A 23,403-nucleotide genomic window follows, 5' to 3' on the forward strand; every position below is an offset into this window, starting at 1 on the left:
GACAACTACCGTATTGTTAAACATTATTGAACAATAAACAGCCGTAATCATCGATTAAGAAACATTTTAATAAAGTTAAATAATTTCATTAAGTTTATCTTTTATTCCTTAGAAATTTTCACTTTTTAAACTCATTGATGAGATAATCAGATTGGAATCATTCTTCGAAATAATAATATGATGATGCACGAATGTTTTAACCCAAATACCAACGTATGCTCTTTACTTTCTTCACCGTAATATATTCGTTTATGGGAATTTAGGTCATAAGAATTAGGATGTATTTCATAATGTGTTAAATTGGCTAGATGGACAATTCTTGTATTGAAAATTTGATTTATTAGAATTTCGAAAAAAGATTAATTAAGAACCCAAATAGCACAACTAGTGTTCACTAGGGAACCGCCTAACAGACAGAGAGGCAGCTTTTAGGTACTGTAGTAGTCTTTCTGTACTAAGAAAGGATGAACTTTGTCTATTAGGATGATCCAAGAGTTGATAAAGTTTATTATGGCAACATTGTTCGTACCATAAAAAGTCTCACTGGTAGGCCAAGCTTCGCCTTACTTTGTAGAAATTATTCTTGGCAAAATGATTTTGCCCCATATAAAATTCTCAGCAAAACGTTTTTGCCCCATAGGATCAAGATCTATGTCTGTCAATGTGTTCTTTAACCATTTGCAAAGTCAGATTTAAAACCATATTTAACAGAGCTTCTACAAGTCTTCTAACTATGATTCTATATGACTTGGTTTTAAAATACTAAAACTACAAGTGCTGTTGAAACATCCTCTAAAATCCCCAGCCAAAAATAAGCTTATTAAGCTTCCACATTTGAAACATTCTTATTAAGTCATAAAAATTTTGGCACTTCTTAGACAAATTGATATTTATCATCAATGATCCATTGACAAATACATACTTGAATTGGGATTTCCTCTCTCAAAATATAAACTATGACTTTATTACGTTAAGGAATGAGATATGATTCGATCAAATTACGTATTCATGTGACAGTCCCAAAATTGTGTATAAAAACCGGTTTTTTGGAGCATCTTAAATCTTTGAATGGAATCGTCCAGAAGAAAATATCGTAAAATTGACATTTCCAATAACGTAGATGGAATTCCATTACGGTGTTTAAGCTTTATACTATAAAGGCTTTACGTTTGTCTTTTTGGTTCCTAATCCCATGACAATGAATGTCTGAAACTTAAACATTTATGTAATTTTGTCAGCAAATTCATCCTAAAATTAAAATTTTCACATTTTTTCGAATTTCACCATCAACTGCAATAGATTTGGTAAGTCAGCGCCAAACGTCATTCATCATTTCAATGGTAACCACTTCACTTTTTCAATGCAATTTTTCCTCTCTTTTTTTGTGCAATTTTTATTTTTTTTTCTATTTGCACTTTACGTGGTCATTATCGACCCAGAAACAGTAATCCGTTTGCGATCATTTAGGAAATACCTGAAATTCCTCTCACATAACGTGGATTTTATTTGCTTTCTTTCTCTGCATTTTTATGAATGGCTCACATGATTTGTCACTGAATTGACGTCCTTAATAACCTGAGCTGCAAGAAAAATGACGTCAAAATATTATGGTCGATTGGCCTTTCACATGCTCATTCATTTGTAATTTGTTGGTGTAGAGAGCCTTGTAAATAATCAATTGATAATTAAAGCATTAAAAATAAAATTTTATTACGGCTGATGCAGCGTTGTGTAGTGTGGAACTACACGTACGATTATGGCTTATTTGGTTTTACTATTGTGGTCAATGTTCGGTTAGCAACAGCGTATTTACAGTATTGATCCAATGTATTCTCTCTTCTGTACGCAATTTAATAAAATTCCAAATTGATGCGTCTCTTCTAAAGAATTTTGACTTCAAATTCAATGCGTAAATTCGGTCAGTCTTCTTCTAAATCAATGATGCGCATTCTCGACGCTGAGACACATAGGTGTGCCCCAAAATAACCTCAAGCATCCCATTAATAATGTCAAAAATTGAAAGATTCATGTTTAAAATTCAGAATTATTTTCACCTTAGTTTGAGCGTCATACCTGACGTGATAAATCCTAAACACGTCCTTAATACGTCTTTAGAAAGAAGCTACTTTCACAGATTGTGTCACGAGCTACGTTATAATAATCTTGGCACATAAAACACATGACTTTATAGGATGACGACAAATTTTGCGCAAGCATCTTCAATAGATTGACCGTCATGGATCTGTGGTTGAGTCATAGAAATTCAGACGTTATCCTGACTAGCACAATGAAGTGCCGATGGGTTCTGATGAAGACATATAAAGGTGCTATTTAGGAATGTTATTCAATTCACAAAAAGTTAAATTTCGAAAACTTCCTTAAAAAATATTTAAAAAATTCACAAGAAAGGAATTTGTTCCTGTCCATATCATATTTAAATTTTTAAAAATGCAAGACCCGATTTTGCCGGCACTATATTTAATGAAGACTTTGTAAGACAATAATTTGTGACAGTAATTGCTACTTAATTAAAAACTTAAATTGTTAATCGTGCATTACAAACGAAATTTTTATGTTCATTTAAAAATTAAGTTTAATGCTGTAGTTGGGTGTCTGATTCAGTATTTAGTTATGAACAATCCCGAATAGCACAAATTGGTTTATCGATACAAAATTTTTTCATGGTGCCAGATTTAAGACACTGTGTCTAAATTCTGGTCTTGGTGCCGGATTTGGGATCGAGTACCGGATTTGTGAGAATAAGCTAGTGTGGGGAACGGTCAGCTTCAATTCTTAGATTTTTGGAAAAAGAAGATAATAAATTTTCATTTGATATATTTGCTTTGAAAACGATGAGTTTCTGTCCTTATCAGTCATTTGATTCTTCGATGTTTTATATTTACGACTATTTATTTTGATAAGATATTTCATCAAATCATGCCAAAATAAAAGATATTTCATCAAATGATATCAAATTAAAACAAAGCAATAATATGCTGACGTATTATGTTGGGCAAAATTCAGTACTGTGATTTATTTAATTTTTTTTTAATGATAAGAAAATGTCGTGTAATTAAAAAAATGTGATAACAATTTTTAATATTTTATTGGGAGTTGTTCATGAGACCGACCGAAATTCGGCCAGATTCATCATATTTTGATCGAAATTTAGCCAAATTTTAGGAAAGTCGGGGCAGGAATGATCTTAATTTATTCGAAACCTTGTTGTGAAAATTATGTTCCTTGTTATCAATACCCGATGGACACAAGAGAAGAAAGCTCCACCACGGAGCTGTTAAGGCTTCAATAAGCCTCCGTTTGGCAATAATGAAAGGGGTTTACTGGAGCTTTTTAAAGTTCCGTGGCAATGCTTCTAAAGTTCCATGACGGAACCGTCTCCATTTGTTTTGCTCGGGACAGTCGATATGAAAATCCATTGTTAATTATTATCACTTTTTTAAAAAAAGAGAGACCTGCTCAAGAGTTGCTAAAAATAAACTCTTGAGACTTTAATATTAAACTTAATTTCTTAAATATTACATAAATATTATTAAAAGTTAATAATTTATATCATGAATTGCTCTTGAGGCGTTTCCATCTGACGTAGAAATTCACACGAAAGAGCCTAAAATTCTCAGGAAATAAGGCCAATGATATGCATAATATCTCGTCATTACACGATACTTACTTTATTAAGTGAGTTTATGAGACAACTTACTGCACATTTAAATCGAATAGGAAATATCACGTATGGAGATGATTATTGCTCTTTTACATGGTTGCAGATGCGTAAAGCTGCACGTTTTATTTTATTGTTAACGACTGTGAGAAAATTTTGGTTAAAGTTACATATTCGTTTTGAAAATTATTCAAAATTTGAGGAGTCGTTAACTTATTGCAGGCAAAAGTAGGAAATCGTATGATCTATTATATATATTAGAGCTTGGAGCTTATTCAGACATAATGGGGAAAGGGTGGTTTGGGAGGATCCAAAATCCTACCAAAGTGATCTCCATTTGATTCACGGTGAACTGTGAAATGTGATATTTCATTATGAATTTTTGCTCTAAATTGAATTAATAAAATCAAAAAACACAATTAATTAAAATGTTTTTGATTTGATTTGATTGCTCAATAATGATAAAATCAAATTTTATGGTTGCCTAGAAAATAAATTACCAAGTATGCACTAATAGATATCACATGCCAAATGGATGTAATGTTATTTTCGCAAAAAAGTCACGGATATATTGAATGAAACAAGTTAAGAGATGGTAATGAAATTCTGCATTAGAAATTTTTGAGGTGAATTAGGAAATTTTTAAATGATTTTTTAAATGTTGTGTTGAGAACTGTAAATTTTGTAAAGTGTGCATCATTTAAAAAGCTTTAAAAATATTCTTAAATTTGTTGGAATTCAAAAAAGTTTTTTAAACTGTATTTTTATGAACTTTTGAAATTTTCTTGTATTTTTAATTTTTTTTAAATTTAAAATTTTTTGCAAAAAATTAACTTTCATTTTTTTCAACTTATTGAATTAGTTATAAAAATTTAAAATTTAAGAAAATAGTCGCCCGGGAAGAGAACTAAAGCCATGACATCTTGCTCTAGTTAGAGCACCGAAACATGTCGAGACATGAAATAAATTTAGAAAATGAATTGAAAAATCTAAAAAACGCAATTAAAATTTTTAAAAAACGATTTATTAAATTTTTAAAATAAATTAAATGTTTTATTTTAAATTAAATTTTTGTCATAAGTATGTAAAATAATGTTTAATGAATTGAATTTACGAAAGTTTTGTACAAATTGCGACGGAATTTTCGCTCTGATAATAAATTCACCCATGTTATTACTATTGACGGGTCATCGGCGCTAAGATGCTTCGACGGTGATGAGAATAAGAATTACAAATGTTGAAACCATTCTGTATTGATTAATTTGAATTTTTTGGACGTATGCAGATTTAATTCAAATTTTTAAAATTTGCCTAAATCAATATATATTTATCAGCGTTATTTATTTGAATTACCATTTTAAGTAACAAGTTGACTTCTTGAAGATGAATTTCATAATGCACTGTAATTGTTAGTTACGAAGAAAATTAGTGGAATGACTTTCTTCAAAAGTTTTTATCAACATAAATATTTGATTGATTATTAATCATAATATTTTTAAAAAAGTCAAAATATTTCTATATCAAATCAATTAAAAATTGACTCCATTAAGGTAAAATTTTTGTCAATTAATTTTTGTTACCTACACGACTATTCCATTCATAATAAAAGGACATGAGACATAAGATAGAAACTAGAACAGACAAAAAGTGAAAGGAATTAAGAAAGAGAGAAGCAATTTCATTGATTAATGTATTTGTGAATCAATTTTTAATTTTTTTTTTTAAATTTCCCACTTTACAAATAATTATTTTTCTACCTAACCATATCTCATATTGATACCTAACATCTCTCTTATTGCCAAAGGCAAAAGTGTTAAGGCAGAGAAAGAGAGACACACGATGCACGTGTGTATGTGTAAACGAAGATGCGACGATTATTAATAAGATATCAAAATAGATAATTAAATAAAACTCGCATATTGAACACGATGTGATTTGCTAATCGCATAAATAAGACATGTGTGTAAAAGACATAAAGAGAGTTTGATGAGAGTATGGACAGCAATTATATCTCTCAAAACTGGACATATCGACGTCATTCATAAAAAGAGACGAATGCTAGCATATCGACTGGTTAGAAATACTATAATACATCACAAAATCATAAAAAAAAAATAAGACAGAGAAATGCGATGCTTACAACAACAACAATACTGTCAACAGCATTTAAAACGTCAAGTACATTGATTACAAGCAGTGTGAAAAGAAAAGAGAATATCTGCGCAAAAAATTGTGTGTCTCTCACTTATTTTAGAGTATATATGGCTTCAGTGGGATTATTATGATGTTATTATAAATAAATATCGCAAGCCAAAGAGAGAGAAGTATAAGAGGCGAACAAAAAAAAAAAGAAAAATCATATTGGAAGTCAGTTGAAAAAAAAAAGGCATCAAATAGTTGTACTTTACAATACTTGTGTACATATATATAAAGGCTTGAGCATTCGAATGTGCGGATATATATATTTTTTTTCCTACCCTAAGTAAGACTACGACGACAACGTTTGTAGTTTTAAAAAAGGCAAAACAGATAACACTTTTTCGTCAGTCACATTCAAATCATCAAACGATCAAGACATAACTAGTATAATAAATAATAAATTTTTTTTTGTGTGGTGGAGTAATGTAAAAAATTGTGAATGGAAATTATTGTGATTAATTTAATGAAAAATTAGAATTTTTAAAAGAAATTTTGCAAAAAAAATAATTTAATTTTTGCCGTCGAATAAAAAAAAGACTTTTTAAGAGGACTTAAAAGTTTTGTGTGTGATATTAACTAAAAAAAAATATTAATTAACTTAAGTGAATAAGACTATTTGCATAAATAATGGATACCAATATGATGGAGATTATTAATCGTGACTCAAGAACGGCAGTATCACTGCTTAAAATCAAGACAAAATCATCGAATTTAGAGTTTAATGAGATTGAGGAAATTTGTGATAAGAATCAAATTAAATTCACAAAACGATCGACACTACGGAGTGTACAAATCCATAGAAATTGTTCGAAAAGTAAGTAAGGATTGTTATGCAAAATTTCATCACGGGCTATACAACAACAATGTAACATCATTATGTGTTATATTCAGCAATTCTTATCGCGACCGCAACTGAATTTCGCGATGAGAAATATGTTGCATTTACGGAAGCTGTACGCAAAATAATAAAAAAAAAATCGTTTGGTAAATTGTAAGAAGATATTATTTGGCGCTGGCCGCACGCGATTTTTTCTAAGAAAATTAAATTGATGACGAATCACTTGACGATCGCCGCTCAAAAAAAAAAGTGGAAAATACACCTTTTGCGAGTAAAACTTTTTTTTTACTCTCTTATGGCATTGGCTTTAGTTTTTTTTTTCTTCAGCTCCACATCGATGAATCATATTTCTTTAAATTGGTTCTATTGCTTTTTAGTTGATTTGTAGAAACGGGGGAAGTTTTCTCTGCTTACAAATATTTTCTATAATGTCAAGAATTCGTCAAGAATGTTAACTATAAATAAATATTAAATTACGTCTGTAAATATTTATGAATTTTATGAGATTATGCTACAATGTAGTTAATAGTATGCAATATTTTCAATGTTAAAGATCGACGAACTTATTTCATTTTTGTGGGAAGATTTGTTGGTTTTTGGGAGGTCTTGAGTGAGAACTTTTAAACTTGTTTTGCAATTTTTAATTCATATGTTGTGAAAGAATTTTGAATTTGAGAAATGCCGTCGTACATTTTCTACTTTTGTAATTTTTTGATATTTCTTTCAATTTAATTTGATTTCTAAAGTTCGAAAAAGTTACAATTTCAAATTTTCTAAATTTTTTCAATATTAGACCAATATTTAATATTCAATGTTAGACAAATATCTAAAGCTATTAAAAAGCAGCAAAATATTCAATTAAATTCAGTCTAAATTGCCACAGAGTTCTAAGTCAACTAGAATTTTTTATGAAAAAATCAACTAAAGTCGCCTTAACCAGAATTTGATTAAAATTCAAATTGACTTTAAATTATGCTTCATCTCTTTATTATTTAGTATAAAACTTAAATATTAATGAATAAAATTATGTAAACTATTAAAAATTGAAGTTACCAAAACTCATTTCATCATTACGTTTATTTTCAATTGATAATTGCACTAACTGCATTTATTGAGGCAGAATCATTCACATGACTTAGGTCTGTTCAAAATATTGACTTAAAATAGTTCAACTCCATCAAAATATCAAAAAAATCATCAAAATCAATCAAAATCACTTAATAAGTCACTCTTAATTTATATCAAATTCAAACCAAAAATCCAAAATCTCCAGCTCACCAGAATTGCATGCCACCGAACACCCCCAACCAAAATATTTACAAAATTCTATTACACAATTCATAATTTGCAACAAACTTTAAATTCCTGGAATGTTACATAAATTGATAAAACAATTTAATTTCATTAATAAACAAATTTTACATCACAAAGTCAAATAACATACATAATAGAACATATATTTATTCACAAAATCAATTTCTCAGAATTGTCAATCCTACCTGAACTTCAAAAAATTGTTGACTCTAAATTCTGCTCCTCCCACCCACACAAATGAAAATTTCATTAACGAATCTCTTTATTTTTTGGGTGACTTTTTTTGATTTGTGAATAAGAAGATGAGAGACATTAAATTTTTGTTAATGAATTTTAACTGACTTTTGACTTTGTGGGCGTTATGAATAAATTTTATACCTGATAAGGACTTTCCATCAATTTGATGCATTCATTTTTCATGTCTCTATTAATCCATTTCATAAAGTTTTAAATTTTAAATGTTTGATAATAATTGCAATTTCATTAACAAGATCAAAATGTCATATTCAATAGCAATTTTAATTATAATTCGTGACATTTTATCATTATGTGATTTAATATGTTAAGAATTTTTTCACAATTCACTGAAAATCGCTTTTTATTGTCATCTCTATGACGACAATATCCCATAATATCGTTATCATTATCGTCATAACAATTATGATTTCTGTTTTTTTCATCATAATAAGTATATACGTGACAACTAAGCTCATGTATAAATATAAAATCAGTTGTCCTGGTGTAAACTACATCCGATATATGATTTTATGTAGGCACAATATAATTAGAATTGACTTTTTGCCTGATGCATCCACTAATTAATATAATAATCGATTGAATATCTAAAATTATTATTTTTTCTATAATTGCTTATATTTTGTTGATGGGGTTGCAATGGAGATTTGTGCGTCGGCTGGTCATGGATATGGCGATGGAGTATGAAATTGTCTATTTTTGGGTATTTTATGGATGTTATATTAATGAACTGAATTTATTGAAATGTAATTAATGTTATATCTGCTTTACGATTGGGATTGCAAGGACTTGGCAAAAACATATGAATGATATGCAGCTTAATGTGCGAATATAAAATAAGTTCGACAAATTTTGACATATTTTTGTGATATGTCACATAATTTGACATAATAAGCGATTTGATGCTTTAAATTGGCATGCTGTAAAGCAAGTCTTAACGAAGGAAGCCATAGATCAAAATTGATCTTTACGAACAGCAAAGTAATTTGCGAAAATATATGGCAAATCACACCAAACAAGTCAATTATATTTTTCAAATCAGGAAAATGCTCTTTTTATGCAACCTTGCATACGATAAACGATAAGAAATTAATCACCGTCCACGAGGATTGCAAAGCCTTGCAAAATTATTTAATTGACATGTGGAAATTTTTAATTTTGCAAGTCTTTATTTCTTGCGTCAATGAAATATTAGAGATAATAAAATTTCGCTCGTCACCTTTAGAACTTTAATTAAAATTCGATTAGGATTAATAAAGATGGATGGGATAATGACATCTACATGTCGGTAGCTTCTATAATGTGTTATCAAATGCGATTTAGTTGAGTCTTGAAAGCTCTGTTGTGGAGCCTTCTTTATTTGTGTTGCTAGGGATATAATATCACTTATAACTGGTCTATTACGAGAACTTTATAAAAAACGTTGATAATGAGTCTTAAAATTAGGATTTTGCCTAGAACCGCAGACTTGTATCTTCAAGGTTTGAAGCTTTTGGCTTTTCCATAAAGCTCATCCAAGGCTGCAGACGTGCAGTTTGGGACAAACGTTTCTAAAAATACATTCATATTTAAGTCCAATCTTTTATCAAACAAGCAGACTAGAATAAAATAGTCTGAAGATAACAAAATCTTTTATAATCAACTTTGAACTTATCGTAAGACTAAATATATTTTTTATCTTGTATCTTTTCAGGACTTTTAAATTACTTAACAGTAGTACTAAGTATTTATTTTATATTATCAATAAATCAAAGTGAGGCTAATCCAATCATTTCAAGAAAGAGATTTGAAAACGGAAAGATTTTTAATCATAAGTGTGGATCGGATCTCGGTGATAGAATTACAAAAATGAATGATCGTAATTTAAAAGAAAGACTGAAATCAATTTTGCTCTCATGTGAAGACACGCTGGTTCAAACTAAGGCACTAAGTGAAGAATATGTAAGTACAAAGAAAATGCTTTTAATTATCATACATAATGACAAATCATCAAAATTGTACAAAAGTTGTTGACAAAATTATTATTTTGCCAACTATCATGATTTATGCATCACACTGCGGTAGTTTATGTACAGTTATAGTACCTCAAACATATTTATTTTGTAAATATTTGCTTAGATTCTCCTGACACATGCTGATATTATTTAGTTTTCATTGCTTTCACCTAAACTTGACTTATTTATAAATATAAAGCTTTTAATGACGCCAGAACAAAGAATTAACGTATTGAAGGGCTTTTTGACTTTCCAAGATGATGTCACACAAACTGGTTTCGTTAAGGGATTTTTCAATGAATTTTTACATGCCATCCAAGAAAATACGTTCATACGAGCAGACAATGTTCGTCATTTCAGAATATCAATTTACGTCTAACGAATAAAAAAAATCTACACGTGAATCCATTTGATAAAATTTTATCTTTATGATACATTTGAACTCATAGATCTTATTTCCAAAGCCATAATGAAGTCAATTCTCGGAAAGCTTATTTTTGGTATATGCTTATCAGATAAATAAGAATTAAATAGATTATAAAAGTTGATTATCATTTTATTTTAAGATAATGTTTCTCTAAATATAATTAAGTGATAACATGTGTGTTGAGTACATGAAGTAGATGGCAAAATGAGACTGCTTAGTCTTATGAATCCGCAGATTAAATCTTATGAATTGCTCAAAGACAAAGCGGGTTACAGTAACAGATACTCATTTACAGGGGGATATTCCAAGTGTATTCAATGAGGTTGAGTGGACATGGCTAGTTTGACTTCAATTGATCCCTATTTGAGATTTTTCTAGAATTTTTCAAGTCAAAAATTGAAAAACCCTCTAAAAGTTTGCGTTCAACACTGCTACGCCCCAGTACCTTCATATCCACTAATAATGGAATAATACGTTGAATCTGCAAATGACATTATTCCGTAAAATATTAACCATAAATTATCATTGTCCTCAACTGATGTAATTTGCACATTTAATGGAAATCTTAAAAAGACTGAATTTTATGTGATATTTAACCTTATAGGCGGTCTTCGTACTGATGTTGAATACAACTGGTTTCCAGCATCATCCAATCATGGTTTGAGATGAAATTTAAAAATATTGAGATTTGAGGCAGAATTTGATTTGAATATTCAGTGACAATCGCTTAATATAAAATCATCGAATTTGGTTCTATATTAGCATTCAACTGAATAGCACAAATTGTTCAATTGATCAAAAATCTGACTTCAAATTTGCATGACTTTGATTTGTTGCATGATTCGATTTTCGATCCATTTATCGACTTGTGCTAGTCGAATCATCTATATTAATTTCAAAAAGAACTTAATTCTATATCAAGCTCAAAACCATTCTATTTCCAAGTGCCAATCAACTCAATGAGCTTCATATCCACTTGGGAAGTCACAGAATTATTACAAAATCTATACAAAAATAACCAATTTGTCACTTAAAAACTTGCACACGTTTTTCAGTAGAACGTTAGACTTATCACGTTACGTTATGTCTATCCATATTACTAACAAAATTGTTTGTGTGTAACATACATGGAAATTTTTTCTATAAAACTTGCAACACATTCACAAAATAAATATTAATGCACACATATTTTTCAATAAAATTGAATTCCGCGAGACTTTCCGTCGCCAAAGATTTTTTTTTCTCCTCGCTGATCAAGTCTCTAAATGTTGTTTATGTTTGGACATTAAATATTATAGCGATAATTTCAATGGTAAATTATAGACTTATAAGTGCTAATTGACTGATATTTAAGCATTAAACACAGTAATTAAGAGTAATTTAGAGCAACATCTTAAATGTCTGGCAAAGAATTGAGTCCAGAATCGGGAAACCCCCTGAAATACCCAAACAGATTATCTTGGCCAATGAACTTTAAAATTGTTCATCAGAAGTCCACTTGAGACACTTATTCAAGTGATATTTGGCGAGTTTTAAGCAGGTCATTCAAGAGTTGCTTGCAAAAATTGAGAACTTATAGGAAAAACAGATTAATAATTGCAGTGACTAGTAAACAACACTCTAATTGAGTTCAGTTCCTCAAAATTCAAGTGAAACAATCTAAAAATGCGTTCAAAAATCCCCACACAAATTTCCATACCAGAAGCCATCAACATCCTTCTTATTTGCACTGATCGAGTAGCAAAACAAAAATACATTTCAACACCTGTCCATTGAATTGCACTCATTAGTCATATTATTACATCATTTTCATTTTCGGTTTCACTCTCTTTGCTCTCTTTTTTTGTCGTGCCGTACGTCTTTGACAAACAAACCAATTTAACAGCATAACATGCTCCGATTTCTCACTTGTTTCTCAGCGCCGCGCCATGCGACATTCAAAAAAATTCAGGTCACGACGTCAATACGTTAATGATTAATTGCAAAGTTCAATTGAAAAAAAAATCAATGCAGTATTGCAGTTCCTTGTTGAAGGTAAACAAAACAAGAAGGAATGTCGGTGTATATCTAAATTGGCTATTTTTCTATGCAAAAAATAATATCTCGCGTGTATGAACTTGCGACAAAAAAAATTATAATGAAATGCCACTTATTTTGCCGTTCTTCTCAACTCTTTTGTCTTTCTACACACAAAATGCTTTTCGTTTTCGTCAGCATTAACAAGCGATACAAAACGGAAACAAATACAAAAAATTCTGCTATATTCCAAAGAAGCAATAACAACATTGTCAGATGGACTTCATGGGTGTGAAAGGGAAAGAGAGATGGTAATAACCGGATATAAAACAAATAAATTATGAAATTTTTTTTATATATTTGCTGTTAGTTGAAGATTTTTTTTTTTTTGTAATGATTACTCAGCACTTTTTGGTCTTAGGACAATAATCGCATTAATTTCACTTAGATACTTTAAATATTGTGCAAAGTTATAAATTAGACATCATTCTCGCAACAAAACATCATCAAAATTAATGATAATGTATAAGAATGGCACACATGACGCTATGAATTAATTAATGATTTGAAAATTATGTAAATTTTTCTTTCCTTCTGTTTTTGTTTCCATTCTTAAGTCCATTTTTATTGCTTTTTATTACTTTTCCTCTTCTATACACTTAACTGTGAGTTCTGGTCGTAAAAATTGACTGAATAAGTTTGGAAATTTTATGGGGTTATGGGGGTCAAAGTGCATCTATAAAAGAAAGCAGCACAAATCAGCTAATCAATCAGAAAACCAACACTAAGCCTGCATGACTCTGACTTGGTGTCGGATTTTAACCGATTTGAGCTTCTCTGTAATTTAGCGCCATTCTTGCTATATAAAATACTGTCAAAACTACCGTTAACTACTCATCAATTATTTATACTGTTTGCATGAAAATACACATTATATTTATTGGTCCTATATGCTTGTAAATTATAATTGCATCACTCAAGAAATCTTCGCCCGAACAACACACAGTGCTCGTTAGCTTACCGTTACACCATCATATTAACGGTAAAGTGCAAAGTTGCCCTGACGACACTGTGACGGCTGATTTTGAAATTATATGAAAATCAGACATTCACTTAAACTCGAGTGGTCAAACATAGACACTAGGATTTAAAATTGACGAAGGGATGATTTCCTTGATGGCACCATGACGTTCATTTTGGTCATACTTTGTAATATTGAACCTGATTTGCCACAATATCCTACTCAGGACTACCTTTTAAGCTCATATAATCAAAAAATATATTCCATAAAACTATATAAATTACTAAATACTTCACAAAACTCATCAAATGTATATTCAATTCATTTCTCATATGCTATGCTGTAAAATACGCTCGGGAATAAAATTCTGCATGTCAAACTTAATAATTTAAACATCAGAATTTTTCAAGTCAAGGTTTTACAATTTCAGGAAACAATTTTAACAACACTGAGCAAAAAACATGAAAAACTATCTTGGGATAGGAAATGTGCTTCAAAACCCTCATTAGAGTGTTTCTTTATGAAAGAAAAGGTAACTATAGACATTTTTCAACGAGCAAGAACCAAATGGGGTTAATATGCGTTCTATATTCATCCTTATGATGAGAAGAATTCTTGAATTTCCCAGCATAATTAGTAATTTTACTTCAATTAAGCAGAAAAGTTTTGATTTTATGAATCTCAAGAAACTGGCTTTATCGCTGAATACAGCATATCTATTTTCCATTGAGTTGGTGACCTTAAATCGCCATTTTTTATTTAAATTGATAAAAACCACCGCACTTCCTTCAGTAAGTTCAAAACATTAAAAACTTCAATTATGACCAAAAAGATAAGTAATCAGGAAACTAAATACTGTAGCTTGAATACGCATAGCTACATATATACGCGAAAATGAATTTAACAGTAAATATAAGTCAAATAGAGTTGCTGTCATCTTGCTGAATATTCAAATCTCGAAAAACACCAATAGGGCATGCCGTAGAAATGGTGAAAAATCTGACTTGTTGACCTGCACAATTCTGAGTTAAAGACTCTGATTCTGTGAAATCTGGCCTCACGCTAGACTCACGCTGACCTGGAGTGCCATATGCACAAAGCGCCATACTCCTAGGTCACCATGTGTTCCCACCATTCTACTTCATGTGTCTTTCGGGACCACCACATAATGACATCCATTAAAAACTCGCCCAAAACATTAGAATCCCTTTAGAAAACACAAAAGAACAATTATTCCAACCAATTTTAGTCATAATGGCAAGTCAACCAAAGCGATAATAGCAACTTACATTGTCCATAAAAACATTCACTTTAACTATCAAACAAGACATGTATTGATTGACTGAATCATATCAAAAATGAAAAATCTTCTATACGTATGTCTGTCTTTATGGCAATAAATAAATTAATTTGTCACTTCATTCGAATTTTAATTTTTTTTTTGTCATACAATAAAATGTGCTTTATTGTTGACTGTTTGCTGTTGTTGATGAGATTCTTATTGACCGCCTCTGGGACAGGATGTTCCGACACGCACAAGAATCAATGTCGGATGAAAAAAAAAAACGAGAAGAAGAGTAAAGAAAACAGATATGCGGCACGACGCGCAGCATTAAAAAGGTGCAATAAAAGAATGCACACAACTTGACAAGTGTTTTGCGAGGCCTCATAATGGTGACAAATTAACTTCTCATAATTGCACTTATCATATGTCATTTTATAAACTTCTTCTTCATTCCTTTATTTCACATTCACACAAGTCCGTACTAGTAAGAATGTTCAATTCATGTTTAATTGGCATTGATGACTGACTGAAGAAGCTAAATGAGCAAGCAGAAGAATTGCGTACAACTAAATATAGATGAGAATGAATGAATGAAACGCAAAGAATCATTTCACTATTTTGATAAACAATATCAATACTTTTATCGGTGTCAAATATTTTGCGCATTCAAAGAACTTCCTTTCGGAAGCCAAGCAGACGTGTTAGGTCTTTATTTTTTTTATTCATTCACTTATTTATGCTTAATTTGTAGGCTAACTTATGAAGTGAAAGAAATATATAAAAAAAATTGTTGAGAAGTAGAAGGTTCTTCAATGAAATGAAAACGACATTTTCGTCGATGCGATTGTTGTGTGCATTATTTGGTTCTTTTCCTCTTTTGTCGCTTAACTTTGTGACGGAATTTCTGTTTTATTTCGGTTTGGTTTTTTTATTACTAATGTTGTGGAGTTTTTGATGATTATCTTTTGGTGTTTGACTAATATTATTTAATCTTGATGTTAAAAAATTAGAATTTGAAGTCGAATCGAATATACAAGGAGCATACTCATCGGTTTGCTATCAAAATTAAGCTCACCACTTGCTATGATTGCATATCCTAATTAGCGTTCTCATTTATGTAATTAAGTGAGAATGCTCAATGTCTGTGAAGGCGATTTGACTTTTTTTCAGAGAAGTTGACTCAAATTCATATAAAATTACAGTCCAAATCTAGCTTTGAATATTAAGAATCCAGCTTAAACTCTCTAATTTTAAAATGTGCAACTTTTAAATGATAGAATTCAGAATTGTGAATCAAGTTTGTGTGTTTGGCAGATTCATAGTACCCTGTGTCACTTATATTCTCACAATATTCTATCTTAAATACTAACTTTATTTAAATCAAATTTGAAAGTAAAATCTAATAAGAATAGAAAAATCTCTTTCAAAATTATTATAAAACCTTCCAATAGTAAAGCTAATTCTAGTAAGAAGCTTCTGTTTTAAATAACTTTTGAATCCTATTTGAGTACAAGCTTATTGAAAAAGTGTTTATTCCTATTTGAGTACAAGCAATATGATTCAAAATCTAATTAGATTTAACTAGATTCCAATTGATTTGAGCAGTAAGTTATGTGGAAATCACTAATCCAAGCATCCCAATGTGTTAGAAGAAATTATTAAAATTTTATGAAATATTAGAAATTATAGTTAATGCAATCAAACACACACAAGCAATTACACATGAACACAGAAACTCAAACTGCACGTTCTCTTAAACACAAAAATCTCAGTCAATTTTGATGAAAACAATTTAATAAAATATTATAAATTTCAACAAAAACTCACACTAACCAAATCTTCAATTCTTCTCAATTCCAGATAAAAGTAATGTGGAACACAACAGTCCAAGAACATCATGAATCATGGAAGCATCACAAAGTTCCGGAATGGATTCACCCAGAAGGTGTGCCATTAAAAAAACAGTATTCCGAAAAAATTCCTGTCGAACATCGAATTGAACTTGAGGCTGTTCATTGGAAAGATCATAAGAAGGTAGGTGTTGTTGTGGATTGTCTTATTGATGCTAATAATTCAAAAACTTTTTCAAAAATTAGCTAAAATTAAAAAAGATTAAAATGTCTAACAAATATCAAACTTTGTCAATTTTAGGTATTTGAATATCTCGGAAAAATCTATCAACGACTCGAAAGAATTTACGTCGGTGTTGAAATTGTCAACAAGTGGATTGAAATGGCAAGAACAAAGGATGGAATGTTGAAAGAACAAGAATTACAAAACAGTGAAATTTTATTCAAAAATGTCACGGAAGGAATCAAGACAGTCTTATGTAACATTCAGGAACTCTTTTTGGATGTCGACATTAATCCCACAACAGATTTGGACATAACGCCATTCAAAATGGACGATTTAATTAAAATTAATCATTGGCTCATTTATCGTGAATATGAAAATTTGATGGAATATTCAAATGAACTTTTGAGTTTAATAGTTGCAAGATACAGCAACGTTAATTAAAAAACTTTATCAATCGATGTTTAAATGTCGCTTTTAGATAGACTTTTGCTTGGTTTAATGCATGATAGCATCCTAAATTATATTCAGCATTTCATGCACAAAATTGATTTTTCAACCAGCTGAATACCAGTGATTATTATCGTTTTTTTTTCTATATATTTTAAGCAGGATTCTTAAATATAATTTGCATCACAATTTCTCTCTTAATGCTACGCTTATGTCTATTTATTGTATTATAATTGTATGATTTAAAAAGGAAAACTTTAAAGTAAATTGAATCAAAATTGAGAAAGGATTATTGAATTTTTAAAAAGCAAACCTCAATCATTACTATTTGATATAGTTGTGATTCTAAAAAAATTAAAATAGAAGACCAAAAATTCATTTTAAAAAATTTAAAAATTGCAAAAATTCAAATTGAAAATTCAAAAAAAATCCTCGAAATTTGATTTAATCTTCCACAAAATTATTCTTAACAAATTCGCTATCTCAAATAAATTTAATAATATTCTTTATAATCTAATGTATATATAAGAAAAAGCACTTTAAATGTAATGTAAATGTTAGAAACACAAATTAATTTATTAATCAAAAATTAAAAAAATTGTTGTATATTAAGATACAAAAACAATCCCAACGCATGTTCAATTAGATATCATAATATAATATCCAACATAGTTATTGCCATTATATTAAAAAAAATTAATTTTATGATATTATCTTGGAAGAATTTTGTCAGATTTTGTTGAAATTATTAATTGAAAAATATTGAAATAAGTTGAAAAAAAATTGAGAATTGTGGACAAAAAATTCTAATTTTATGTGCTGGAAACTAAGTTAAAATTAGATAATTTTAAATTATTTTGTGAAAACATCCAAAAATTTAAAAAGTAGAATAATTAAAAAATGTCATAATTTTGAATGCCTAGCCCCGCTCAAAATATGATTTAAAAATTTATTCTCAAATTTTGACAAATAATTTTTGAAATTCTAAAATTTTTTGTCCATAATTCTAACTTAAAATCCTTAAATTAATTTTAATTTTCAATCTTAAATTTCATTTAAAATTTTTTGACAAAATTTTTCAAAGTATTTACATGAAAAAAAAATTCTTTGCCTTTAAAATGAGAATTTAAAATTCCTAAAACTTGTGTAAAAATGACAAAAATTATGAGAGCTGTTAGATTTATTTAAATATTATTGTGTACAATTTAAAATAAAATACAAACATTAAATTATTTATTGGAACTGTATCAACTGTCGTTTATGTAGTTTAGAGAATTTAAATTGGATTTTTCAGATTTGAGGATTTTAAAAATATTTTGAACATTTTTTTTTTCAGATTAGAAATTTTAATTTTAAAATAAATAGATTGAAATGTTTCAAAAATATTAGATTAGGTTTAAAAATTTTTGAAATTTGAAAACTAAAAATTTAAATTGAACTTAAAGTTTAAATCTTAATTTTTATTTCAACTTAAAATTGACTTTTAGTTAAAATCTAAATTTTAAAGAATCTGAAAAATTTAATTTAAATCACACAAGAAATCAAAAATTCAAAAATTTACTAATTTAAAAATTCAAAAAACTCAGAAACACCCAATTTCAAAAATTTAAAATTTTAAAAAATTCAAGAATACAAAAATTTAAAAATCTTAAAATTTAAAAAAAAAATCAAGAATTCAAACATTCAAAAATCTTAAAATTTTAAATTTCAAAAAATTAAAATCCTAACAATTTAAATTTTTAAAAATTTAAAAATTGATGAAAGATTCAAAAACTCTAAAATTCAAAAATCAAATTATAAAATTGCTATAAATGTTTATCTAATCCTAAAAAATGAATAGAAATAAATGTTTTAAAATGCAATTCATGCTGATCTTCTCTTTTTTCTCCTTTCTATTTGAACAATTTTCATTAGTATTTGTGGACCAAAGCTTTTGCAATTCGGGTAAAGAGAGTCACTTTCGTTGTAATCCATCCGCTCACTCTCCGAAAGCTCCTCAAACCTTTACATGTATTTGTGTCTCTTTTTCTTCATTCTCATAAATTTATTTTTATTCTCAGTGACTCAAAAAATATTTTTTTTTATTTTTATCAACACACAAACAATCTCTTTAATTAACAAAGAAGTCTCACCGTGGATGAAAAATTGTCACAGACTTATCATGTAACGAAATTAAATTCGACAATGCCTTCAACGAGAAATTCGAGTAAATATTGGATGAGATGGAAAAATCAGCAGGGAGTCCATCAATAACTTCACAATTATTTTCAAGGTGGCGGCATAAGAAGCCAAAAACAACGTTCTTGAATAACACTTGAATATAGCATAGCGCTGAAGCACCTCCAGTGAGATCTCACTCATGTCGATACGTATATACCACTGTCTTGATATTTAATAATGATTGAGGAGACGAAGAGATGGAGAAGAAGGAGAGAATGCAGAGTGAATGGATGGGATTTATTTAATTTATCTGTCCATCAAACAAAAAAAAAAAAAAAAGAGGAATATTAAACAAGAGCACATACTCGTGTGCTTAGGGATTCTTAATATCGAAACATATTTTGGACTTTTTATGCTAATGAACTCGTGAAAATGTTTGGAAAATGGTTAAAAATTTACATTTTGTAAAAATAATTTTTGATTTTTTTAGGATCAAAAATTTTAATACTTAAACTTGTCTCTGCAACTCTTGTAATTTGTAAGGCTAATGGAGAGTCTAATATAGATGAATAATAACAGACATCAATTAAGTTTAACTGTTGATTAAAATGAGAATACTTACATAATTCGAGAACGTTAAATCGACTCTTGGCAGAAACTTTAGTTTAATCAATGCATTGAATGAATGTTGCCGATTTGATGAGAAATTATTGATGATCTGATAAAATTTCATGATTTCACATCTGGGATAGTCGATTGATTTGAACTCAAATTGACTGAATTTAACTTTAAATATGCTGACTTACAATTAAAATGATGGGAACACGGACCATCGTCATTATGTTTCAAAAATACGAAAGGAAACGAGAATTTGAAATTTAACAAAAATTTTTACAAAGTTGAAAAAATATATATCTAAATTCATGGATCAACTAACTATGTGAACTGACTTTGAATTTTAATTTGTTTCAAACTTTAACAAAATATTTAATTTGGTGATGACAAAAATTCATATTTTCTATTTTTATAAAATTTATTTACATAAAATATCCACAAAAATTTCTAATTTTGTCATTAAACTGTAAATATTAATTTGAGTATTTTAAAATTAATTTCTAAAAAAATTAAATTTTGGAAAAAAATTAATTTAGTTTTTAAATTTCTCAAATTTAGTATTCTTAATTTCGTATTTGGCTATGCAATAAGATGAATTCCTCTTTTGTAACTCTACAATATTCAAATAATTACAATCAATCATCCATCTAACTGAATTAAACCAAGAATTAATATTTGACTTTTTTGTATTTTTACCTCCATTCTTCTCTACCTCCATTTTCCGAAACCCGAGCATAACGCAACAAAACCACTATAATACACCAACAAGGTGGCAAAATGCGTTCTGACATGTGTTTATGAAAACATGAAAGACTTCATTCTGAGTCTCAAGTTTCTCTCTCTTCTATTATGATAGAATAGAATTGAAAAGAAAAATTTAAAGTGCAAAAAAATAAAAATTGTATTTATAAATGGGTGGCGCTGATTAATGCCACATCACATTTTAATAAAATAAAGTATCCATCTGTAAATAGCCGGTGCTTTACAAAAGAACACATATTTTTGTTATTTTTTTTTGAATATTTCTGAATGGTCAAACTTGAGAAGATGTTGGACTAAAAAAAATGAAAGCAATAAGAACTGTAAAGTGTAAGTCATTATGAGGAATAATCTGATGTGTAATCCATAAGAATAATAATTCTTAAATTCCATTTCTTTCACATTTCTGTTGTTGTCGAAAGATGCTTTAATTACAAGTGGGTATTAATCTTTTAAGTAAATAACTTTACATCTCTTCAAATGTGCATTGTCCTCCTTTTCTGTCTTCCTTATTTTTAGTTCTTATCTTGTGAGATTTATTTTTTTACATTGTACCAACTGGCAGTGACATGGCGATAATTTTTTTCTTTTTGTTCTGTTTTTGTGTCTCTTCCTTGACAAGAGCCAAAAAAATAATAAATATTTTATTTCATCAGCTTGCAGAATCATCTAGGCTTTTATCTAAAATTACACGTGTTAAAGGTGTCAAAAATTTATTTGCTTTCCCTTTTTTGTCACTCCATAAATCCCATCCACAAAAGAGGGTATAAAATGTACTTCTGTTACAGTCCCTCTGATTTGATCATAAATTGATTTGCTTTCACTTCCAATTATCTCTCTATTTTGTACTTATTTTCGAGCATCATCATTATTATTATTATTATTGTTGTTGCTATGCAAAACGAAGGAGAAATGGAATGAATGTGTTAATTAAAACATTATGGTTTGGAGTGTGATTTATGGCTGCACATTTATTTTAATGGGAATTGAATATGAAGCGATGGAATGAGCTATGGGTTCAGGAGTTATTGTAAAAGAATTTAGGGAGTACAAATTGAGATGTTGATGCTGGATGGACAATGCTACTTGATCAGTACATATTTGAATGTTGTTAACATGGCGCCAAATTTGAGTTCTCGTGTGTTTCTATATTTCAGCTAAATTATGTTGCTTGGCTCTTTTATAGTTTAAGTTTATTACTGATTCGGTGTTGAAAGGGCATCTATTGAATGTGTGTTGTTCTGGCTATGTTAAAATTTGTGTAAATTTCTAAAAAATTAATATTAATTTCTAAAAGTGACTTCCTAGTCTTGATCTCAATCTAGAGATTTTGTCGAGACCGAGACTTTAGACTACCATTAGTTACTGATTCAGATGTCTCTCCGGGAAGCACATGGTGTAGAATTGGTCGAAAATTAGATCCAAAGCTGACTTGACTCTTGCTCGATGCCGTTATTCATCAAATCTGGCTTGAATCCAAAGTCACACTAGTCTGGATCCGAATTTTTTGTCATTTTAACGCCGTTTGCATTCCGAGACTGAACGACAAAGCGTCATCACATGACTTTTTTGAAAAAATAATTCTCATGAGCTGTAAACTAATTAAGTCATTCTAACAAATCAATATTAATGTTTGTAATACACAAAAATCAAGATTACACTCACAAATTGCAATACTCTCATTTTCAGAAAATTTCCCAATTTTTAAAAAAGTCTACGTCCTAAAAAGTATTTCCCAAATCCCCGACATTAAAAAATTCATACGATAATTAGGAAAATTTAACTAATAATGAGTAACAAATTTTCCAAAATCATAAATCAAATGCATTAAAAATGCAATCTCATTGTAAACACATCGTGAGAGTATTAACGAACTATTACACAATGTTGAGATCATCAGGTCTATCCGAATGCATGGATTTGCTTATAATTACTCTCATTGCATCCCACACACCTGTTGCAGTCACTAGACTTTAAAAATGGAATTTCCGATTTAAGCACATGAGTGGAAATTGCATTCGCGATTTTATTACTGTGCTTTTTGTTGTTGTAATTTATTGATTTGTTTATGCATTAAAATATTTTAAGCATTCTTACTTGTTAAGTACTTGTTTGTTTCATTCTTGCTACAATTATTCACTTTTATTTATTTATTTTTAGACAGAAAATCCATTTGGTATTTTAAATTCACCGTGATTCAATAGGATTTCTTCAATTATTATTATTGGGAACATAAGGAACCATTGTTACCGTACTTGTCTTACATTATGTCTTTTATTGGGTTTCTTTCGGGTGATTCACTTGAGAATTATATGTTA

At 29.2% G+C, this 23,403-nt stretch overlaps 1 protein-coding gene across 1 annotated transcript; it reads left to right on the top strand.

Moving 5' to 3' along the window:
* Nucleotides 1–6,505: 6,505 nt before the first annotated feature.
* Nucleotides 6,506–18,225, top strand: LOC139089127 (uncharacterized). The gene is made up of 4 exons (XM_070638566.1): nt 6,506–6,692; nt 9,979–10,226; nt 16,889–17,062; nt 17,180–18,225. The coding sequence occupies exons 1-4, from the start codon at nt 6,506–6,508 to the stop codon at nt 17,543–17,545; spliced, it is 975 nt and encodes a 324-aa protein (XP_070494667.1). The 3' UTR covers nt 17,546–18,225.
* Nucleotides 18,226–23,403: the final 5,178 nt, after the last annotated feature.

The sequence above is a fragment of the Chironomus tepperi genome, unplaced genomic scaffold, assembly GCF_022539635.2.
Source record: "Chironomus tepperi strain 1889 unplaced genomic scaffold, CSIRO-AGI_Ctep_v1 contig_175, whole genome shotgun sequence".
NCBI lineage: Eukaryota > Metazoa > Arthropoda > Insecta > Diptera > Chironomidae > Chironomus > Chironomus tepperi.

What these genes read in the sequence shown, in the direction of transcription:
- LOC139089127 (XM_070638566.1), top strand. Translation starts at nt 6,506, where the DNA reads ATGGATACCAATATGATGGAGATTATTAATCGTGACTCAAGAACGGCA. An exon ending in CCATAGAAATTGTTCGAAAA is followed by an intron (nt 6,693 to 9,978) that starts GTAAGTAAGGAT and finishes GTATCTTTTCAG; the next exon opens with GACTTTTAAATTACTTAACA. An exon ending in ATTGGAAAGATCATAAGAAG is followed by an intron (nt 17,063 to 17,179) that starts GTAGGTGTTGTT and finishes TGTCAATTTTAG; the next exon opens with GTATTTGAATATCTCGGAAA.